The 22,855-nt window shown below is 38.4% G+C and overlaps 3 protein-coding genes across 4 annotated transcripts; 1 reads left to right on the plus strand and 2 right to left on the minus strand.

Annotated features, from left to right (window-relative positions):
- The first annotated feature begins 11,178 nt into the window (after positions 1-11,178).
- LOC112177000 (succinate dehydrogenase assembly factor 1, mitochondrial) lies at positions 11,179-13,096 on the plus strand. Of its 2 annotated transcripts, none has more exons than XM_040511738.1 (3): positions 11,179-11,488; positions 11,897-12,226; positions 12,826-13,096. In XM_040511738.1, exons 2-3 carry the CDS (start codon positions 11,933-11,935, stop codon positions 12,826-12,828), a joined length of 297 nt encoding a protein of 98 aa, XP_040367672.1. In that variant the 5' UTR covers positions 11,179-11,488; positions 11,897-11,932; the 3' UTR covers positions 12,829-13,096. The 2 variants fall into 2 exon arrangements, with proteins under 2 accessions (XP_040367672.1, XP_040367671.1); XM_040511737.1 differs by having other exon boundaries at positions 11,187-11,488; positions 11,878-12,226.
- A 589-nt stretch (positions 13,097-13,685) lies between these two features.
- LOC112176998 (disease resistance protein RPM1) lies at positions 13,686-16,854 on the minus strand. Its single transcript, XM_024315144.2, has one exon. It carries the CDS (start codon positions 16,754-16,756, stop codon positions 13,895-13,897), a length of 2,862 nt encoding a protein of 953 aa, XP_024170912.1. The 5' UTR covers positions 16,757-16,854; the 3' UTR covers positions 13,686-13,894.
- Positions 16,855-18,107: 1,253 nt separating this feature from the next.
- Positions 18,108-22,855, minus strand: LOC112176999 (disease resistance protein RPM1). Its single transcript, XM_024315145.2, has one exon. The coding sequence runs from the start codon at positions 22,064-22,066 to the stop codon at positions 19,220-19,222; it is 2,847 nt and encodes a 948-aa protein (XP_024170913.1). The 5' UTR covers positions 22,067-22,855; the 3' UTR covers positions 18,108-19,219.

Raw genomic sequence — 22,855 nt, forward strand, 5'->3', positions numbered from 1 at the left:
CAAAGGAATTTAACGACCTTAAGTACAATGGAACAGTAAAAGTGAGAGAGCATATCATGAAGCTTATCGAGATTAATGCTCAGCTAAGGGACCTCAACATGGGGGTCACTGATGATTATGTAGTGCACACTGCACTGCATTCCTTGCCTAATAGTTTTAGCCAACTAAGGACCAGCTACAATGCTCAGAAGGAAAAATGGAGCCTCAAGGAGCTGATTGCGATTTGTGTCGATGAGGAGGACATGATTAGGAAGGAAAAAGAGCCAAGCACCTCAGAAAACCTTGTTGAGAAACCTAAGAAGAAATACCAAAACCAGTCTAAGCTCAAGCCTACCAAAACCATCTACAAAGGATCTACCTCGGGAGTAGCCAAAGCCAACAAACCATTTAGGTTCAAGTGCTATTTCTATAAGAAAGTAGGGCACATGAAGAAATATTGCACAGGCTTTAAGAATTGGTTGATCAAAAAGGGTAATTTTTCTAACTCACTGTTTTCTTTAGAAATTAATTTAGTTAATGTTGAACCAAAAACTTGGTGGATTGATTCAAGAAGCCCCTTACATATTACTAATTCTCTGTAGGGATTCATAAGGAAGAGAGTCCCAAGAAGTGATGAAGTGAACCTGTGTGTAGGCAATGGCATGAGAGTGGCAGTCAAAGCTATTGGAACCTTAAAATTAGATCTTGGTTTAGGAAAGTTGTTAGTTTTGGATAATGTTTATTACGTACCTTCCATGAGAAGGAATTTAGTTTCAGTTTCTTTTTTGGTTAAATCTGGATGTAGACTTCTTATTGACAATAATGGAATCATTATTTCTAAAGATTCAGTTCAAATTGGTTCTAGTGTTATATTGAATGATTACCTACAGTTAAATTGTTCACACAGTCAACAAGAAATTTCTCTTGTTGAAAATAATAACACATCGAGTAACACTTTAACTGGTGTTAAAAGAACTAAATGCAATGAAAAGTCTGCATATTTGTGGCATAGAAGACTTGGCCATATATCAAAAGAGAGATTGAAAATTTTGGTTAAAAACAATATCTTGAATGAACTTGACTTTTCTGATTTACAAGATTGTGTTGAATGTTTTAAGGGAAAGATAACTAACTTAAGGAAAAAGACTGCATACAGAAGCCAAGCACTTTTAGAGCTCATACATACTGACATTTGTGGTCCATTTAGAACTCAAACAATCTGTGGAAATGTGTATTACATAACCTTCATCGATGACTTTTCTAGATATTGTTATGTTTATCTACTTTCAGAAAAATCTCAAGCACTCAAAGCCTTTCAAATATTTAAGGTTGAAGTAGAAAAACAACTAGAAAAGAAAATCAAAACTGTTAGGTCAGATAGAGGTGGTGAATTTTATGGAAAATACACAGAGAGTGAGCAACAGAAGGGTCCTTTTGCCTTGTTTCTGCAAGAACAAGGCATTAAAGCTCAATATACCACACCATATAATCCTCAACAGAATGGTGTGGCTGAGAGAAAGAATAGGACAATTTTGGATATGGTTAGGAGCATGATGTGCATAACAGGTCTACCTAGGTTTTTATGGGGAGAGGCTTTAGGGACTGCAAACTATGTTTGCAATAGAACACCTAGTAAAGCTATAGAGAAAACTGCTATTGAGTTATGGTGTGGCAGAAAGCCTAGTCTCCACCATTGTCATGTGTGGGGATGCCCTGCAGAAGCTAGAATTTACAATCCAAACATTAACAAGCTTGATCCTAAAACTGTAAGTGTTACGTCCCGAACCTAAATTTACTGATTTACTAATCATTAGGACGGTAAACGACATTTACCATCACTTTTACTGTCGTTTCAGTACTTTTAGGGGGCCCTAAAATATGACTTTTTGGTCGGGTCAAAATTTGAGAAAATGTTCTTCATGGAAGTTGTAGAGGACTTTAAACCGAGAGCATGCATATGTGGTACGTAAAAATCGGAGTTCATATGCGAAAGTTATGGCCAAAATACTAAAATTACTGTTCATGGTAAGTTTCTATAAATACCCGAGTTACTGTGGTAAGTTTCGGAAACTTACCGAGCCCTCTCCCTTCTCTCTCCCCGATTCACTCTTCCTCTCCGACCTCTTCACCTTCTTCCGGCCATAACTCCTCCATCCGGCGACGGATTTTGACGTATAAGATGTCGTTGGAAGTTTTGTAGCTTAATATGAACTGTGGAAGGTGCAGCAACGAGAAGAAGAGGATGGTCACTGTAGCAGTTTTGAGTCAACGCCGATATTTTCCGATTCCGGCAGTCTCCGGCCACCAAATTGGCGTCGAAGGTTCGGTTTTTGACATAGATCATTTCCCCTAAGGTCTTTCATTTCAATTTGCAGTGTAGAGGTCGAATTAACAATTTCAATTTCTAGGGTTCTTGGAATTTATGGAAAATTTTCACAGGCCAAATTGGAGCTCTTTCAAGTAAAATTGGAACTTGTTGTAGTTGAGAAAGAGGTTGGGTTTGTTGAGTAGATGGTGCTGCCAAATTTTGGTGGCCATCGGAGGTGGTTGCCGCCGGCGCGTGGGGCCCACGCGCTGCCACTGTTGGTGGCGCGTGGAGGCGTGTAGGGCAGTGTTTTAATTCCGGTTTTTAGCCCATTAAATCCTATAAATTGTGTAGAGCTTGTATGTGAAGTTTGGTAATTTTTGGAGAAACTTGAAATTAATTATGAATTTTTGAAGTTTAGGGTTTCGATTATCGAATTACGAGAATCCGACCGTCGGATATCTCTCGGTTCTGCCTTGGAACCTTTAAATTAACGAATTGGTATTAGTGGTATAATTTGGGCTAAATCCGAGGAGAATTGGGAGGTGAAATTATGAGGAATTGATTTTAGGAATTGTATTAAATTATGGAAGAATTATTCACGGAATATAATTGTGTACAGGACGACGTACCGAGCCATTGCTCGATGACGGAACACGAATGCGTGATCGTCGGAATAGTACTGTGAGTGGACTTTTATTTTTCAAAGAATGATGCATGCTTTTATTTAATTGGTTCCGAGGTTATAATTTGTTTATCGTATTAATTTCCCGAGCATATGGTTAACTTCAGGAATGGTTTTGGATAATTGATTATTTGAAGGTTTTATGGCGTGCGGGGTCACGTCATTGGATTATGCTTATTTTCTTTTATTTATTTATTTCCGATGTGATTTCCGGATTTATACTATTTATATTATATTTATATTCGGCGATTTGAGATTTTTATGAGATTTTCAAAATGAGATTTCGATGGAGTAAATCTTTATATTTATTTATCTCCTATTTATTTTGAACTTGAGATTATCTTGGCGTGTGGGACACGTCGTTGGAAATTCATTTACGAGAGATGGGGAAGCTTTATGTACTTATGGATTTACTTGGTTTTCGGGTTTCTTTTGCCATACTTTGGGTGACTTATCATTGCTAGCATTGATTTTCCGCCTTTGTGGCGCGGTGATGGGATCACCGTAGCCCTCCGCCTTTGTGGCGCAAGTTACTGTCTCTGTGACAGTAATTCTGTAGCCCGGTATCCTATCGCTACACTTAGTGGCGTAAGGGTATATTACGGGAGTAATGAGAGTATTTTAGCCTGGGAGGCTATCACCCGAGCCTGGGAGGCCCACTCATATGGCTATCGCCTTCCCCTACTCACTTTACTACTTAAGCTAGCGGGGCTAGCTCGATTTTCGTTTAACCAGCGGGGCTGGTCTTATTTTCCTTGAGTATCAGAGTTCCAACTTTTTCTTTTAAATCGTATGTGACTAGCGGGGCTAGTCAGTTTTCATGAGTGGAACTCCTCTTCTTTTATTTTCGTTAATCACTGCATGCATCGGGAATTTTTAAAGAAATAAATGTGGGAAAGTATAAAATCCATTTGGTTTAAAAATTATTTATTTATTTTTGTCCACTCACGCTAACTTTTTTACATACTTTTTCCTGGGCCCTTCGGTTTTCAAATGCCCAGTTTGCAGGCGAAATTAGATGAGGTCGGGCGTACATGGAGTCGAGGCATAGCCAACAGCATTGCTTCCGCTTACTCATTCTATTTCTGTGATCTTTGTTACCTAATGGAATAGTATTGCTCTGATAACTTGTGAAATTAATCTTATAATGTGGGTTGAGACAGTTATTTGTGAAATTGGAGTTGTGGTTTGGGGAGCAGGTGGCTCCAGGAGGATAAGGATGGGTTGATTTAGGAGTGTAAATTTTCTTTCTACAGGTTTTGGGTAGTTCATTTTAGGGGAAGTTCTGCCAAATTTTTGGAAGAATTTCTTCTAAGGTGGACCCCGCAGGGCCACTTCGGATTTCAGGGTGAAATCCGGGGCGGGTCCTGTCAGTAAGTTGCTATTTTATAGGCTACCCTGAAAAATCTAAGGGTTATAAGCTTTATGAAGCTCAACACTCACCAAGAATTTTTGAAACACATCAAGTAAACTTCTTGGATGAGAAAATTCACAATACAAGTTTTGAGCATTTATCTTCAGAATTTGAAGAAATTGTGGATAATGAGCATACTGAAAGTATATTGCCTATAGTTCATGATACACAGGCAGCCATTAGTGTTCCAAAAACTCAAAATGCACAAGATCAATTTGTTGATCAAGAAATTCATTTTGCAGATGATCAAGCTAATCCTGAGCCCTTAACTGATCAACCACAGCCTGTAGAACCTCAAGATCAGCCTACATAACAACACCAAAATATAAATCCCCAATTAAGAAGGTCTAATAGAGCAAGGAAACCAACTTATGGGGGGGAAGATTCTGACTACATTGTTTATTTGCAAGAACATGAAGTCAATCAACTCCTTCCAGCAATTTATTAGACTATTTGATATAAGTAGGACTACAAAGTTATGGAGAAAGTGATTAATCAACTCATTCCAGCAATTTATCAGACTTTCATGCTACTCTGGCATAGTCTGCATATTTTTGTAATGTCTACTCTAACAATTCGACATGTATATACAATCCTTTTGTAATTCTTTTTATGATGTCTAGGAGTGTTGAAGAAATTAAAAGAAGTCATCTTGAAGAAACTGAAAAATGCAATAGCGTTCGAGGTACTGTGTTAATCTCTAGAATTGCTTTTGGAACCTCCTATATATGTCTATGACTTACAAAGCAAAGTTTTCTCCAAATGGGATGTACGTGGTATCAGATTAAGGAGTTAGCAGTTCCATCTTTTAATTTGCTTCAGTACACTTGCACTTTTATTGAGAGGATTGTATATTATTTCCAGCAGAGAAGTGGTCTGATTGAGAATTGCTGTGAAATATTGTTGTATAGACAACTATTAGAAATTATTTCCAGCTTGCAAGCTTGTTGCATTGCTTTTGGTAGTTGGGTTGTGGTTTTGCGCTTCGTGGTATTTTTGTTTCTTTTCTTAAGTATGATATCCTTAGCAAATTATCTTTTCTAGTGCACACAATTAGCTTTGTCAATTGAATGTCTATAGTTATAATGTAAACAAGTATCAATCCTTGTTCTGAGCATGAGGCAATTGTAATGTGATATGTGGTTCTGTACTAAGTTTCGCCCTTGAAATATGTCATCTTTGCTAAATTTCTGTATTTGTGTTGTCTGTAGATTGAAAGAATTATATGGAACATGGACTGTCTTCTCTTCAAAATTTTGATGCCTCAATTAGCTGATATCTCTGGAGGATTTAGGGCTGTTACATAATTGGCTAACTTAGTTGCTCTAGATAGTAGTTTTTTGCCTTATGAGTTTATTGAGCTGAAAAATTATGGATGTATTCGTTGGTTGTAATGACAGATTCAATAATATATGTCATTTGTGTAGTTTCCAGATTACATCCTAATAGAAATACAGATGTGACATCTGCAATATTATGCAACCACTAAATCAAAGACAAAATATGTTGTTGAGCTACTTCAGAACAACAGAATTCAGGAAAAATCTTTTGTTATTTTTCCACTCAAACAACAGAAAATTGTGGCCTTACAATATAAAGAAAGACAAATATATAAACTTTCATTGACTCCAAACAAAAATAACGACATATAATTGTATACTAAATGAATGTACAACAACAAATAATTGTCTAGTGTTGGTAGTTTAACTGTTAATTATTTTCACACTCAAACAACAGAAAATTGTGGCCATACAATAAAAACAAGACAAAAATATATAAATTTTCGTTGACTCACAACAAAAACAACGACATATAATTGTATCCTAAATGAGTGTACAATAACAAATAATTGTCTTGTGATGGTACTTTAACTAACAGTTAACTGTTATTAGAATACAAAACAAACAACAGCAAACTGTTATTGTAAGTCATTACAAACAATAGATAACTGTCGTTTGAATTCATCTAACAAATGTTTGGGTTTCATCAGACAACAGACGACTTGAAAACCTTATGTCATCTGAAAAATCAGACGACAGAGGAGATCTGTCGTCTAATACAATCAAGAGACGGCACCGTACTAGATAACAAAATTTTTTTGATCAGACGATAGACCTCCTCTGTCGTCTGATAGCTTTTTTGGCATAGTGTCATTACCAATACACAACATGCCAAAACTCTTTGCACACCAAGATGCCAAAATACAGCAAAACACAGCAAGACATTATCAGTATTCTTCCAAAACACAAGCAATATTCATTGAAGTGCAATATTTAAGTGCAAAGCTGCATACTTAATTAGTTTAAGTGCAAACTGCAAAGTTCAAAGCTGCAAGCCACCAAACAATCTCAAAAATGAACCTAAACACTCTAAAGTGCAAAGCTGCATAGGTACTCAAAAATGAACCTAAACATTGCCTTTGCCCAATCATGCTGATTAGGTGGTCCAACTCTCTTACGAGATGTCTTGCTCCTAATTTGAGACAAAGACACACTGAAATCATTCAGTTCATCACCATCCTCCTCAACCAACTCTTTTCTTCATCATCAAAGTAACTCGTGTACTTCACATCCTCATCATCTTGCAGCCTATCAAATGCCTTCCTAACCCCTAACGCTGTATCCAACATAATGTAGGTGGAATTCCACCTTGTTGGAACATCCAACACACAAATCTTCTTCGATTCAACATCCTCCTTTTCACAACAAGCCTTGAATGCATCCAACCTTGATGAGTTACTTCGAACATATCTAATTGCATTTCGGATACTAGTCATACTACCAACAGATTTGTCCAATAAATGTAATGCAGACCTCACAATAAGGTTGATGATGTCTGCTAGATACCTGACATGCAGAAATTTACCCTCCAAATTAATTCCATTTTCCCAACTGTTCATTTTTCTCCTAATGTAGTATATTGCATGCTTATTTGTAGAAGCATTATCCACAGAAATAGTTAATACCCTCTCAATAGACCAAGCCTTCAAACACGACTCCAAAATCTTTCCTATTGTAATTCCCTGATGATTTGGGATCACACAGAAATTGATAACTCTTTTGTGCAATTTCTACCCATTATCTATGAAATTGGCAGTTAAAACCATATAGTTAATGTTCTGAACCGATGTCCAAGTATCGGTTGTCAAATACACACAATGAGAGCTCAATTCCTTCTTTGTCTCATACACTTTCAGAAAATTTTTCACAATCACTTTCCTACATGGAATTTTGGAATAGCCACCTTACAGAAATACCTAAACCCCGGTCTTTCTATGGCACTAAATGCCATTTCATCCATGACTATCATAACGGTAGCAGCTTGAATGCAACCTTCCTGAGTCCAGTGCCTAGCAGTTATAGCATCATCCAAATCATCACCTACAATCTGAGTTTGACCTGCCAACTGATTTCTACCCGGATCTTTCTTGCATATAACTTCAATGTGTTTTATCAGAGAACTAGTTCCATTACTAGTCTAATTACATGCAAGGTGAGTTGGACAATACTTACACTGTGCTCTTGTGGTGTGCCCAACCTGCTACTCAACTCCGTCAACAATCCCCATAAGTGGGTGCTCCTCCTTGGTGAAATGCTCCCAAACCTAGCTTCAAGGAGGTTTCTGTTGTTTCTGTGACGGTGCCCTCTTTCTCTTCACAATACCCTTCTTTGATATGTTGGGATCGTGAGACTCAACTTCCTCATCTCCTTGTTGTGCCACTGCAACAGGTACAATCTCATTCCCAGATTGAGAATGACTACTTGAATTCAAAGGAATAGACGGAATTGAAGGATTCGAAGCCATCTCCTTCTAAAATTTGAATTGGGAATCGCCGATTGGGGATGAAGATAAGAAGATGAACTGCGGGTTTATCACTTTCGGGCTTTTCGAATGGAAGAAATTGGCTTTTCGAATGGAAGAAATTGGCTTTTCGAATGAACTGGGCATCTCAATCTTCAATGAAGTGACGAACGAACTGAAGAAGAGCTAAAGAAGAGTAAAGTCAGCTAACTAAAGCAGGGCTAGGTCAGTTTGGTAGAGAATGAGTCGCAGGTCGGGTTTTTTTTTTTTTTTTTTTGGTCTTTTGGTTACCAAAACTGGGCTAGTGGGCTTCCAAAATATAGGTCCATATATACGGAAGCCTAGTACCTCGGTTTCTCCCGGTTCCTAGCAGTTAGAGATTTCAGAAATTGGAACCGAACCAGAAGACGGGAAACGGTTCGGGTTTTCACAAAAACACCTCTTTTAAAACAAGACACTGAATTGAACCGGGAGTTTCGGGGCGGTTCGGGCCGTTTCTACAAGTTCCCGGTTTGAAAATCCCAGACCTATTTACAGGTGTCTACCTCCATCTACAACAATTACATACTAAGACAAAAAAGACAGAAATTAATATATATTTGAAACCAAGTAAGCAATTGAAATTCAAACAATGGAACAAGTGTAATACCTGATCATAGAGAGCAAGTAGAAGGGTTTTAATTTCCAAAGTTCTTCTCTACACCCCATCATCATCATCCAAACCTTCAGTTTGAATGATGTGAGTCACATTCTTCAACTTGAACCTTGCATCTAATACTAGCCAATGATGACCATGTGATTGATTTCATGAAATAAACCATAGTACTTGAACCATCTAGATCTCATATTGGCTGCCATATCCATCAAAATTTTCTCAGTTTCTGATCCAGTAGCCATCTCAGGTGCCAAAAACATGCTATCTATGTTCTTTTCCATGGTAATCACATCATGGAAAGTTGTGTGCAAGTAGGATGCAATGATGTACTAACCCTCAATGTGACATCATAGAACACTCTCAGAAACTCCACAAACGTCGCAACATTCTCCCAATCTTTCACTTCTGGAGGTCCAACCCTATTTCTCTTATTCTTTCTTGGTACAAGATTTCCATCTTCATCATATTCTTCATCTGGTTCCTTGAAGTAGTTTGCAAAATTGCTATCTTCATCTTCAGGCATCACTGTAAATGCTTTCTTGAACTTCAAAGCTGCTTCCATCATTAGATAGGTGCTGTTCCACCTAGTTGGGACATCCAAACACACAAGTCCCTTACAAGGAAGCTTCTCTCTCTCTCTACAATCTTCTTTAAAATGTCCAATCTGTTTGGAGAAGATCTCACAAACTTCTCTGCATTCCTAATTGCTAACACAGACTTTTGCAACCTCTTTAAGTCTTGCCCCACTATTAAGTTAGTGATGTGAGCAATGCATCTCACATGCATGTATTTGCCACTCAAAATCTGCTGATATGATGCAGACTTGTTCATTTTAGACACAATATTCCACTCTAAAGCAGACTTGTTTGTAGAGGCATTATCAACTGTAATGCACATGACTTTCTCAATTCCCCACTGCACTAAACATGACTCAATGAGCTTCCCTATTGTTGAACCTTGATGATTTTGAATCACATAGAAATTAATAACTCTCTTGTGCATTTTCCAATCAATGTCAATGAAATGGGCAATAAGCACCATGTAATTGACATTTTGAACACTAGTCCAAGTATCGATGGTTAGACTCAACCTATACTTCCTCAAAGCCTTCTTCAAATCCTTCTTTGAAGTGTCATACATACTTAGAAATGATCTACACAATTTCCTTCTAGATGGAACATAAAAAAGAGGATAGACTTTAACACAAAATCTGTTAAAGCCTTTCTTCTCCACAAAACTAAAAGGAAGCTCATCAATTACAATCATCTCTACACAAGCTTCTAAATAATCATTTTGGTTATAAGTTACCATGGTCAGTTTGTTGTCCTTTTATCACCAACAGGATTTTTCTGTGACTTATCCATATTAGGAGGATAATATCTACAATTCTGGTTTATGTGCCTAATCATACTAGAAGTGCCATTCTTAGAACTATCAACAACAAAATCACCAACCTTTCCCCTAGGACAGTAGATGCAATGAGCTCTCTTATGAACTATCTGAATGACTTTTCCCTCAGCATCTTTAGCATCTTCAATCTTATCATACTCTTTATAATGCTCCCAAACAAAGCTAAGTTTTATACCTGATTTTTAAGAAGGAGCTTCACCTACAGATGCAGCAGTTTCACTTCCAGAAGGTTGACTTGTAGCAGGTTGACTTGCAGCTTGTTCAAGAGTTGGATTTGCAGTTTCGGGTTGGCTTGCAGCTTTGAGTAGTGCATGAAAAGAAGGTGATGTGGCTGTTGAAGAATCCTCAAGACCAGAAGCATCTGGTCGAGGTCGAGCTATTTTCTTCCCTCAAGCCATCAGCTTCTTCAAGCTGCAAGATGGTGATGAACTGAAATTGATGGTTTGAAAACTTTTAGAATTTGGGAATCGGTGATGGTGATGGTAATGTGTTGAATTGATGAGATTAAGACTTGATTTGGTGATCTAGGGTTCTCGAGTGAGTGATGAGTAATTGAGTAGTGACTGACTGAGCTCAAGTACTGAAGGTCTGAAGGAGAAGGATTGAGAATTGGGGGTTTTAGTTTACCGTTAAGATTGGCTTATCCTGTGTGCTCAAGTCTATACTAAGACTATACACTCGAAAATTAACCAATCATATCCCATATAAATGGAAACCAGACTTATTATAAATTGAACGAGCTGGACCGGGCCTTTGCGGTTTCTAATTATTGGATGATAACACAATGAACAGTGTCAGACTGTCAGTAACCCAGTGATATCCAACGGGTGAACTTGCTCTTAAAGTGACAGAGAATCACGCAGCATTATATATTAGTCTTGAATGAACATGTGTATGTGGTTCTTGACAATTTAATTGGTCTGTGAAATCTTGTTCCGTGATTAATCCAATTTTTCTTAATTTTGTTCGGGCAATGAAGACCATGAACACATAGTAGTCCCGAATACCACATAATAGTATTGGATGATAACACAATGAACAAGGGTTATAAATGATTTTTACTCTGTTTATACGTCAGATATTATAATTCGGAAATTCAAAAATTAGTTACAACATAGAGCAGAGAGAGAGAGAGATTTGACGGCCAATCGTTTCGAAACCGGTGCGGCTGCTTTCCCAGTCGATTCAAGTCTGACATACCAAATTGGAGCCCATCTTCAGTTCTTGTGATTAACCAAGGTTAATTACTTCTTCTCTGTTTCGTTGCTCCACTTTATTCATATTTTTCAATCTTAATCTTGCCTGGAATTCTTCAATTATTATTCCAAAGAATCTATTTCCTTTCCTCATTGCATCTACATATCAATTTCATTGGGTGGTCACTTCCACAAAATGTATCTGGAAGAGGAATAGCTAACACCCACATTTTCTGCAATGCCCACCATGTGTATGAGAAATGTCCTCTGTGGGAATGCACGATTCAAAAGATGATATTATTGCTATGTTTATCCCATTTTGCAAAATCTAATACCGTCTAGAAATTCTCTAAGAATTTGAATTCTATCTTAATTTTGTATTATTGGGTTTGGGTCTAAGAAAGGTACTAATTTGTGTTGCATTTGCTGCAGATTTGTATACTCTCTTCAGAATTGAATCTGGTGCGGAACATAAGAAGACGGTGAAATGGGAGCCTCCAGTGGGCCAAGGCTTTCCGGAATGCAGAGACAAGTACTTAGTCTATACAGAGGGTTCTTGCGGGCAGCTCGTTTAAAATCTGCTGAAGATCAACACAAGATTGAGTCACTTGTGTCGAATGAGTTCCGCCACAATGCCAAGAATGTAGACCGCAAGAATTTTCTTTACATTGAGTACTTGGTTCGCCGCGGAAGGAAACAGCTTGATCAGCTCAAGAGCCCCGATACTGTTGGATTATCAGCCCTGAATGTGAGTTTCTCTCAAACGAAACGTCCTACGCATTTAGGGCTGTCAATGGGTCGTGTCGGGTTGGGTTCGTGTCGGGTCAAGGTATTTGTCGTGTCTCAAGAGACAAACCCAAACCCAACCCATTTAATAATCGTGTCAAAAATTTAAACCCAAACCCAACCTATTTATTAAACGGGTTACCCGTTTCCAACCCGCTTAACCCATTTAATAAATAGGTCGTGTAGTGTTAGACAAAATGACCCATTTAAATGTTAACAATACGACCCATTTAACTAAAAAAATGCATAAATTGATTAAATTCGCTAAAAACTCCACAAGATAAAGAATATAAATAATTATATATAATTCATAAATAATTAAATCTAATAATAATAAAGCAAAATATTTCAAATTGTTTAATCCTATGATCAAATACTCCAAACGTCCAAAATTTCAAGAAGAAGTACAACATAATTGGATTATACGGGTTCACTTCGTGTTGGCGGGTTGACCCGTGGCCGACCCATTTATTAAATGGGTCATGGCGGGTTGACCCACCGCCGACCCGCTTTTTAATCGTGCGGGTTCAACCCGCTTTATTTCGTGCGGGTTTCGAGTCGTGTTATCGGGTCGTGTCAGAATTGACAGCCCTATGAAGCGACTTTATTGATAGTCCAACACCTGTTTTTTCTTTTTTTTGTATTTCTTATTGTTGTTTAGACAACAAAGGTATATTCTCTATATTGAGTGATTTGATACATACTGATACGGAAAGCCTGAATACTTGTGCAGAACGCAGATAGATGAGGGCATTACTTAATTCCGATAAACCTAACACAAAGTTGCATGTAAACAAAAACTTTAAAAAGTTGGGAACTTGGGATGATGATCATCTAATCATTCATTGATTATGATATTTATCCAGCTAGTATTGAAAATATTGTGATTGCGTCTAGTATTGAAAATATTGTGATTGCGTCATCACAGTATGAAACCTTAAGAACAACTCTAGCAATGTGAGCTCTGGTGTTTGTCATTTCAGTTTCCTTCTGTTTCTCATAGATTTAGATTGTAATATCATTATGAAACTTTCAACGCTGAAAGATGTGTCAGAGACCATTTTCTCTGTTCTTTGAATGTACTGGCGATGTGTCATTGATATGTGTATATCAATACTTAAACACAAACATCAGGAACCCGTGTATGAGGATTTGATGTTGCCTGCCCAATTTAGGGTTCTCTACAACATCAGGAACCCACGTTTCAGGAGCCTGGTCAAAATGAAGTGTCTTCTGTCATTTGGTAGTTTCAGTGGAGTTGAGAAACTGTTTGGTATATCGAATTCTAGAAATGCTAATTGTTGGGAACAGGGTATGATCCTAACACCGGTTTCTCAACAGTTTCACAAAATCTGTCCACTAGATGAGGAGATAAGGGTTGAAGCTAAAAGGGACACTATGAATGGGATTCTCTTCAGTAAAACCTCATGTACCTACAACCTCCAAAAACAATGTTACCCAGACGCTCTAAAGAGAAGAAGAAAACTTTGCTCTCTACATTAGTTACACCTACATACTGGAGAATTATTACCAAGGCTTAAAAGAAAGGAAGAATTACAAACTAAGCAAGTAGAAAACCTCATATCCTTGCAGCGCTAGAAGTTGAGTAATTAGAAGTTACAGCGAAAGATTCTCTACAGTTCTTTATAAGCGGATCCCTAAACTACACCTTCCACAGAATATTACGTTCGAGCCTCCTCTCGGCAGAAGTACCCGAATTAAAACTCTCCCCTTCATTGACTAATGAATAGACGTCCCAACCCCCACCTCTCCAATAGGAATAATAAACTGCTGGAACATGAGCAACTTTCCAATGATCTTCTCCACCATCTGGATGTAGTGGCATGATCAATTCATCTGGCATATCGAAAAATTCAAGCAGCTTTAAATTGGTTAAATGTTCAATGCCAGATGGGACCTTCAACAATTTACACCGCTGGATAATTAACTTTTCCAGACAAGGCATTGCTCCCTTCTCTATGGTTACCGATTGTAGTTCTTCCAATTTATCAATACCTAATAACTTCAGACTTGGAAACCCTCCTGCCTCAAAATGCAAGCTTTCTCCATCATAAACTTGCAGAAGTTCAAGATGTACCAGGTTTGGCAAACCCTGAAGATGTACTAGAGGATCCTCCTTCAACCGACTCCATTTTAGAAACAGTCTGACCAGGTTTTGAAGAGAAGAAATCCAGTGTGGTAACTTTTCTAAACGACCTGTCAAGTATAGTCGCTGAAGAAATGGAGGAGCACGAGAAATGTGGCTAAGGTCAATTATCTTGTCCTTCTCTGTTGAAGATACAGAGAACGAGCGAAGATTGGTCATATTTTGGACGGACGAACATAAGGTGACCCCATCTTCTTTTCTCAACTTGAAAATGCCTAACCTCCTTAGTTGGTTCATTCTCCCGAGCTCTGCCATTAAAGCACCAGTGTCTTGATTTGCCTCTATAAAGCAAAGCTTTTGGAGCAATTGCAAACCACATATTCCTGCAGGGACCTTAACTCCTTTTCTGGCATTGAAGCGTGCATATGACTCAACCTCATAACGATACACCAGGAGATGACGAAGTCGCTTGAGATTCAAAATCTCAGAAGGTAATTCAACAACTTGCGAGTGTTTAAGATCCAAGGTCTCTAGGTTTTGTAGCTTCTTGATGGAGCCTGGAATTTGTTTCACCTTTGTATGCCTCAAGCTAAGATACCTGAGAAGAAGAAGCTTGACAACCTCTCTTGGAAACATATCCAGATGTGCACCTTGTAAGTCTAATACTGTAAGCAACTGAACACCTGTAGGAAACAATTTTGGTATGGGAAAATCAGTAAGTGAATCTTCTACCCCAAAAACGAGCAAAGAACGAAGTTGAGACGGTGTCCTCTTTTGATGTGCATTCTGCAGTGTGTTAACTATTGATAGTCGTCGAACTTTCTCAGACCACATTGTACCGTGCTCTTTCTCTATTGCTGCAAAGTTTTGCTCTCTAGACTTCAAAATGACAATCTCCCGTAAAAGATCATGGATGCGATATGATTTAACTCTCCCATCAGTTGATGTTTCTGCTGCTTGAATCAAACTTCTGTCCAATAACTCTCTAAGGTAACTCTCTGCAACTTCTTCTGGTGTCCTTCCCTCTTTTCCAATAACAAATCCTTCAGCTAACCATAACCGAATCAATCTCATATGCTCAATTTTGTAGAGATCAGGAAAGATGCTCAGATACAAGAAACATGATTTCAGATGGTAAGGTAAATCACTGTAACTGAGATACAGCAATTTTTTCATGTTGGCAAGTTGATCATTTCCTTCTATTTCAGCTCCAATACTGCCAGAAACAGCAGCCCAATCATCCACATTTCTCTTGTCTTTTAAAGCTAGTACAGCGCTGATGGCCACAATTGCAAGGGGCAGTCCCCCGCATTTCATCAGGATGGATCGACAAATTTCCTCCAAATTTGGAAGGCATGTCCCTTGAAATGTCTTCCTGCAGAACAGAGTCCATGAATCTTCCGGAGATAAGGGCTCTAAACGGTAGAACATGTCATGGTTCCCCAAGCAAGAGGCAGAGGCTACATTAACATTGCGAGTAGTGAGCATTACTCGACTACCACGATTGTTGTTTGGCATTGCATGATTGATGGCCTCCCAGTCGGGTATATGCCATATATCATCCAGAACAATCAGGTACCTACTATTCTGCAGCAACTTTTTAATCGTCTTTCTTAGCTGGTTGTCCTCCATGGTTTCAACTTCTTCATCTTCAGGAACTGGTTTCCTGATAACTTTGAAGATTTTATTGATCATGTGTCTTAGGAGCTGACTTATCTTGAATGATCGAGAAACAGTGATCCAAGCATGTACCTTGAAACGTTTCTGAACTTTTGGATCCTCGTAGACTTGCTTGACCAAGGTAGTTTTCCCCAGTCCACCCATCCCAACTACTGGAACCACCTGCCGTACTGGAACCACCTGGCGTCTAGTGTCTTCCTTCATAAGCAATTCAATCAGTTGCTTTTTGCGCTCGCCAATTGCCACAAGATCAGCCTCTTCCAGTAAAAGGGAATCCCCTTGACCAAATTTGTGGTGCTGAACTAGCCGAGCAGAGCTGGAGCCAGCTTGGTCAACTAGTGTATATCTCTCATGTCCCTCGGAGAGGCTTTTCACTTTTGAGTTTATTCTTTGAATATCATCAGAAATTTGATGGTGAGCTTTCCATTTCTTGATGATGCAAGAAAGCTTATGAAGGGAAGCTCGGAATCCATGGCCGTGATCGTGTGAATGGAAAAGCCTGAATTTATCAAGGGCATCCTCCATTTCATGAGCTACATCTCTGACTTGTTTTACCCACACTTTGAGCTGAGGATTGCTGTCTTCCTTTGCATCAGTTACCCTTAAGAAGGCTTTGATGCGCTCCAATTCATCAACCAAGTCCTCGACCTGTTCTCGGATCCCTGACAATAGTTTCACCTCTTCTTCTAGTAATGTCGTGAGCCTGTCAACCAAAAAGGTGACTACACTTTCTGCCATTCTTTGCCTGATAGCACTTGCAGGTTTGTTTGTGTTTCTGCGGATAGATAATATATTTGTGGTAGGAGAAAAGCTTTCTATGTGGTATTTGAGTTGATATTGTTGAATGATCTTTCATGGGGTAGGCTTCTTCTGTATTTAAAGGTTTTGTGGAAACCATCTACATCAGGGTCAAATTGTGGTACATGTCACAAAGAAAAGTCCAGTTGTCCAATATTCTGGAATGCTAGGTATCCAATAGTTTTTTGAAAACTAAAGAAATAGTCAAGGGTCTAATATACCTGTATATTCTCCAATTTCTCATTACATTGTACCTTCCTCATTCCTGATTTCCCTTGATTTCTCCTTGTAAAGTATCAGGCAATTTGTCTCAGAAGCCATCTAAACATTCCCATTCTTGAAGAATGTAAATAAGTAATTGAATAGTTGGCTTGACTGACCCAGTCATCTTCTGAATTAGGAACTAATCAAAATAACAAAGTTACTTAACTGACTTGTTGCCACATATCATAATGCATACAATCTGAAAGAAAAGGACACTGAATTCCATTGCATCATCACCTTTAGCTAGGCTTTAGAATATTCAAATCAGTTTTGTTCCTTTCAAATCAACCTCGGCAGTCAACACCCATTCATCTGACTTGGTCTGTCTTCCAGCCACTTACATAAGAAGCTAAAACCAAAGACCCAGTTTCCCCTACTGAACACCACGCGTTAGTAATGGTAACATTGACAAAGTGTTACTGAACATTTGCTCATTTGTGCAATTATGGCTTTGTCAACAGTAAGTTTTGCTAATAGGTCAGTTAGCATTGATGTTGATTATGTTTGGAGTATCTAAGCATTGTTTATCCTTTATGTTATTTCGAGTGTTGATAATATCAGGTTGAAAACAACCATACGTTTCTACAATTATTACTATGCATTGGTAACAATCTGCATAATAGTCGGTGACAACTTAGACCTCAAGGCAAACTTTCCCGACCTTCACCTCCAACACAAACCAGACCCACCAATTTCATCCCCACCTTCACAAACACAACCCGAAGACGCTAATTAACTGGTAGTTTCAGTGGGAGTTGGGAAACTGTTTGGTAACTATAATTTTAGAAAGGTAGCTGTCAGGAGCAGTATATCATAAACTCATAATACATCCTCCTAACAACAATTTCTAAACTGTCCACTCAATTAAGAAACAATTAAGTCAAGCGACAATCTAAGAATAATTTTAACCTCATATACCTACCACCTCCTGAAAAAAAAAAAAGAATGTTACTGATAGTTCTGAAGAAAAGGAGAAGAAAACTTGCTCTCCATAATGGGTAAAACTAGAAAATAGTACAAAAAATAGAAAAGTAAGCTACAAACAACTTTAGGCGTTTTTTCCTGAATAACAGTCGACGATTATTTGGAAGGCAAAAAGATAGGAGAAATTAAATAATTCAGATCGATACAGTGGTAGAAGTTCAATCCTCAGAAGTTGCTTGCAAGGATTCTTTACATGTGTTTATAAGCAGAACCTGAAACTACACCTTCCATACAGTATTTCGTTCAAGCCTTCTCATGGCAGAAGTACGCGAATTAAACCCTTCATTGACTAATGAACAGACATTCCAATCGCCACCTCTCTGATAGGAATAATAGACTTCTGGGACATGGACAACTTTCCAATGATCTTTTCCATCTGGATATAGAGGCGTGATTACTACAACTGGCACATTGAATAATTAGCTTCAACAACTCACACCGTTGGATAATTAGCTTTTCTAGATGAGGCATTGCTTCCTGGTCCATTTTAACCAACCGAAGTTTAACTGATTCATCAATACGTAATAACACCTTTAGCTAAGCTTTAGAATATTCGAATGAGTTTTTTTTTCCTTTCAGATCAACATTGACAGTCAAACCCATTCATCTGGTTCCATCATTTTTTCTGCAGCTTGATGTCTTTTACAGAACCACCAAAAAAAAAAAAGGCACTTTTCATTAAATCTAGAGCCATTTATTCAGAAGCCAAAACCAAGGTCCCACTTTCCCTGCTGAACAACGAGCATTAGTAATGGTAACAGTGGCAAAATGTTATTGGAAATTTGCTCAGTTTTGTAATTATGGCTTTGTCAACTGGAAGTTTTGCTAATATAGATCGGTAACATCGGTGGTCATTACGTTTGGATTTTCTAAGCATTGTTTGTCCTCATTGAAAAATGCTGAACTAAGGGAGAAACTCGCTCTCTATATTCTAAAATTGTTACAACAAGAAAAACTACAGTAAAAAATTCAGCTACTAGCAACTTCAAAAGATTAACCATATCTTGAACAAAAGAATTATTTGGAAGGCATAAAGAATAGAAGAAATTAAACAATTCGGATAGGTGCAGACGTGCAGTGGTAGAAGTTCAGTCCTTAGAGGCTCAGATCTTGCTTCCAGGACTCTATGCAGTTGCTTAAAATAAGAAAATTATACTATGCCTTCCATAATATATTACGAAAGAGCTTCCTCACAGCCGAAGTACCTGTATTAAAACTCTCCCCTTCATTGACTAATGAGTAGACATCCCACCCATCATTTCTCCAATAGGAATAGTAAACTGCCGGGACATGAGCGACTTTCCAATGATCACCTCCACCATCTGGATGTAGAAGCATGATTAGTTCATTTGGCATATCAAAAAACTCAAGCAACTTTAACCTGTTTAAATGCTCAATGCCATATGGGACCTTCTTCAATGATTCACATCGCTGAATAATTAACTTTTCTAGACAAGGCATTGCTCCCTTATCTATGCTTACTGATTGAAGTTCATCTAACTTATCAATGCCTAATAACTTCAGTCTTGGAAACCCTCCTGCCTCAAAATGCAAGCTTTCTCCATCAAAAACTTGTAGCAGTTCAAGATGTACCAGATTTGGCAAACCCTGAAGATGTACTAGAGGATCTTCCTTCAGCCGACTCCATTTTAGAAACAGTCTGACCAGGTTTTGAAGTGAAGAAATCCAGTGTGGTAAGTTTGCTAAACGACCTGTCAAGTACAGTCGCCTAAGAAACTCAGGAGCACAGGACATGTAGCTCAAATCAATCAACTCGTCCATCTCTGCAGAAGATACAGACAACGAGCGAAGATTTGTCATCTTTTGGATGGATGAGCATAAGGTTACCCCATCTTCTTTTCTCAACTTCAAAATGCCTAACCTCCTTAGTTGATTCATTCTCCCTATCTCTGACATTAAAGCGCCGCTGTATTGATTTGCCTCTATAAAACAAAGCTTTTGGAGATATTGCAAGCTACATATTCCTGCAGGAAGCTTAACTCCATATTTGGCATTAAATCGTGCATATGACTCAACTTCATAACGATACACCAGGAGATGGCGAAGTTGCTTGAGATTCAAAATCTCAGCAGGCAATTCAACAACATGGGAGTGTTTAAGGTCGAGAGTCTCTAGGTTTCTAAGCTTCTTGATGGAGCTTGGAATTTGTTTCACCTTGCTATTCCTCAGGCTAAGGTACTTGAGAAAAACCAGCTTCACAACCTCTTTTGGAAACACCTGTAGATGTGCACCTTGCAAGTCTAATACAGTTAGCAGCTGAAGACCTGTTGGAAACAATTTTGGTATGGAAAATTCATTTAGTGAATCTTCTACCCCAAAGATGAGCAAAGAGCGAAGTTTAGATGGAGTCCTCTTCTTTTGTACATTCTGCAATGTATTAACTATTGATAGTCGCCGAACTTTGTCAGACCACATTGTGCCTTGCTCTTTCACTATTGCTGCAAAATTTTGCTCTCTAGACTTTAAAATGATAATTTCTCGTAAAAGATCATGGATGCGATAGGATTTAACTCGCCCATCAGTTGCTGTTTCTGTTGCTTGAATCAAACTTCTGTCCCATAGCTCCTTAAGGTAACTTTGTGCAACTTCTTCTGGTGTCTTTCCTTCAGTTTCCATAATAAATCCTTCAGCTAACCATAATCGAATTAATCTCATATGATCAATTTTGTAGATATCAGGAAAGATGCTCAGATACAAGAAACATGACTTCAGATGGTATGGTAAATCACTGAAACTGAGATACAGCACTTTTTTCATATTGTCAAGCTGGTCATTTTCCTGAATTTCAGCCCCAATACTTCCATAAACAGCAGTCCATTCATCTACATTTGTCTTGTCTTTTGTAGCTAGAACAGCGCTGATTGCGACAATTGCAAGGGGTAGTCCTCCACATTTGCTTAAGATGCTTCGACAATATTTCTCCAAATTTGGAAGGCATGACTCTCCATGAAATGTCTTCTTACAGAAAAGAGTCCAAGAATCCTCCGGAGATAAGGGTTCTAAACGGTAGATCATCTCAAGGTTCCCCAAGCAAGAAGCAGAGGCTACATTAACATTGCGAGTAGTGAGCATTACTCGACTACCACGATTGTTGTTTGGCATTGCATGATTGATGGCATCCCAGTCTGCTCTGTTCCATAGATCATCCAGAACAATCAGGTACCTACTATGCTGCAGCAATTTTTTAATTCTCTCTCTTAGCTGGTTGTCGTCCATGCTTTCAATTTCTTCATCTTGAGGAACTGGTTTTCTGATAACGTCGAAGATCTGATGGATCATGTGTCTAAGAAGCTTATTCATCTGGAATGATCGAGAGACAGTGATCCAAGCATGTACCTTAAAATGCTTTTTGACTTTAGCATCCTCATACAATTGCTTTACCAAGGTAGTTTTTCCCAGTCCTCCCATCCCAACTATAGGAACCACCTGGCGTGTGGATTCTTCCTTCATAAGCAACTCAAAAAGTTTCCTTTTCCGATCGCCGATTGCCACCAGCTCAGCCTCTTCTAGTAAAATGGCATCCCCTCGATAGAACTGATGTTGAACCTGACGACTAGAGGTGGAGCCAGCTTGATCAACAAATTTGTATCTCTCTTGCCCCTTTGAGAGACTCGTGACTCTATATTTTAGGCCTTCAATATCAGCAGCAATTTGTCTGCGAGCTTTCCATTTCTTGATGATACAAGAAAGCTTATGAAGGGAAGCTCGGAATCCATGACCGTGATCATGTGAATAGGAATGCCTGAATTTATCAAGGGCATCTTCCATCTCATGAGCCACATCTCTGACTTGATCAACCCACACTTTCAGCTGAGGATCACTGTCTTCCTTTGCATCAGCAACCCTTAAGAATGCCTGGATGCGTTCTAATTCATCAACCACTTCCTGGACCTGTACTTGGATCCCTGACAATAGTTTCACCTCTTCTTCGAGTAACGTCTTAAGCTTGAAAACTAAAAATGTTACTACACTTTCAGCCATTTCTTTGCTTGATAGATCTATTAGGTCCGTTGTTGTGTTTCAAAGAAAATATGTTAGAGCTCGGTAGAAAAGGTTTCTGTAGGATACTTGGGTTGATAATTAATATGTTAAACCAACTAGCATCAGGGTCAACTGGTGCTAAAGAAATGGTTGGCGCAATATGGTATAGCTGGCTCTACTTAATATCCAATGGTTTAATACCATCTTATAGAAATGGTCAAGATGCTCATTTAGTATTCTATACCTGCATATTCTCAGATTTCTCATTACCTTGTGGTTTCCTTGATTTTTCTACTTTTTCTTCCTCGGTAAGGTAGCTGGCAATTTTGATTTAAAAGCCAGTATATAATTGAATATCTGGCCACCATGATTTTTATGTTCTTTTTTTTGTTTCTTAGTCAAACTTATAACTGATAATCATATCACATGCATTGTTTTGTGACTAACTAATAACCTGGACGAAAAGAAAAGTTTATTCCGACTTCTGCAAATCTCCTCGCATCATTAGCCAAGCTTTAGAATATACAGAGGAATTTTGTTCCACTCCAATCAAACTCAATTGTCTGTCTGAATCAGTCCATTGTTCTGAATCAGTCTCTTCTCCTCACCTTGTATAAGATATTAAGATGCATTATTGCATTTGTCCTAACTCCGAACTACCAGTATTTGTCAAATTTATTTTGCTCAAATTGTCAATCTAAACCATTGATTAAGCGAATCAACTGGTTATTTTAATTGTACCAAATCATCAACCACCACATAAGTATATTCTTCTAAAAGGTTTGGACC

Source organism: Rosa chinensis, chromosome 7, assembly GCF_002994745.2.
Source record: "Rosa chinensis cultivar Old Blush chromosome 7, RchiOBHm-V2, whole genome shotgun sequence".
In the NCBI taxonomy this organism is placed as follows: Eukaryota; Viridiplantae; Streptophyta; class Magnoliopsida; order Rosales; family Rosaceae; genus Rosa; species Rosa chinensis.

Coding starts and splice junctions, on each gene's coding strand:
- LOC112176999 (XM_024315145.2), bottom strand. CDS start 22,066: ATGGCTGAAAGTGTAGTAACATTTTTAGTTTTCAAGCTTAAGACGTTA.
- LOC112177000 (XM_040511738.1), top strand. CDS start 11,933: ATGGGAGCCTCCAGTGGGCCAAGGCTTTCCGGAATGCAGAGACAAGTA.
- LOC112176998 (XM_024315144.2), bottom strand. CDS start 16,756: ATGGCAGAAAGTGTAGTCACCTTTTTGGTTGACAGGCTCACGACATTA.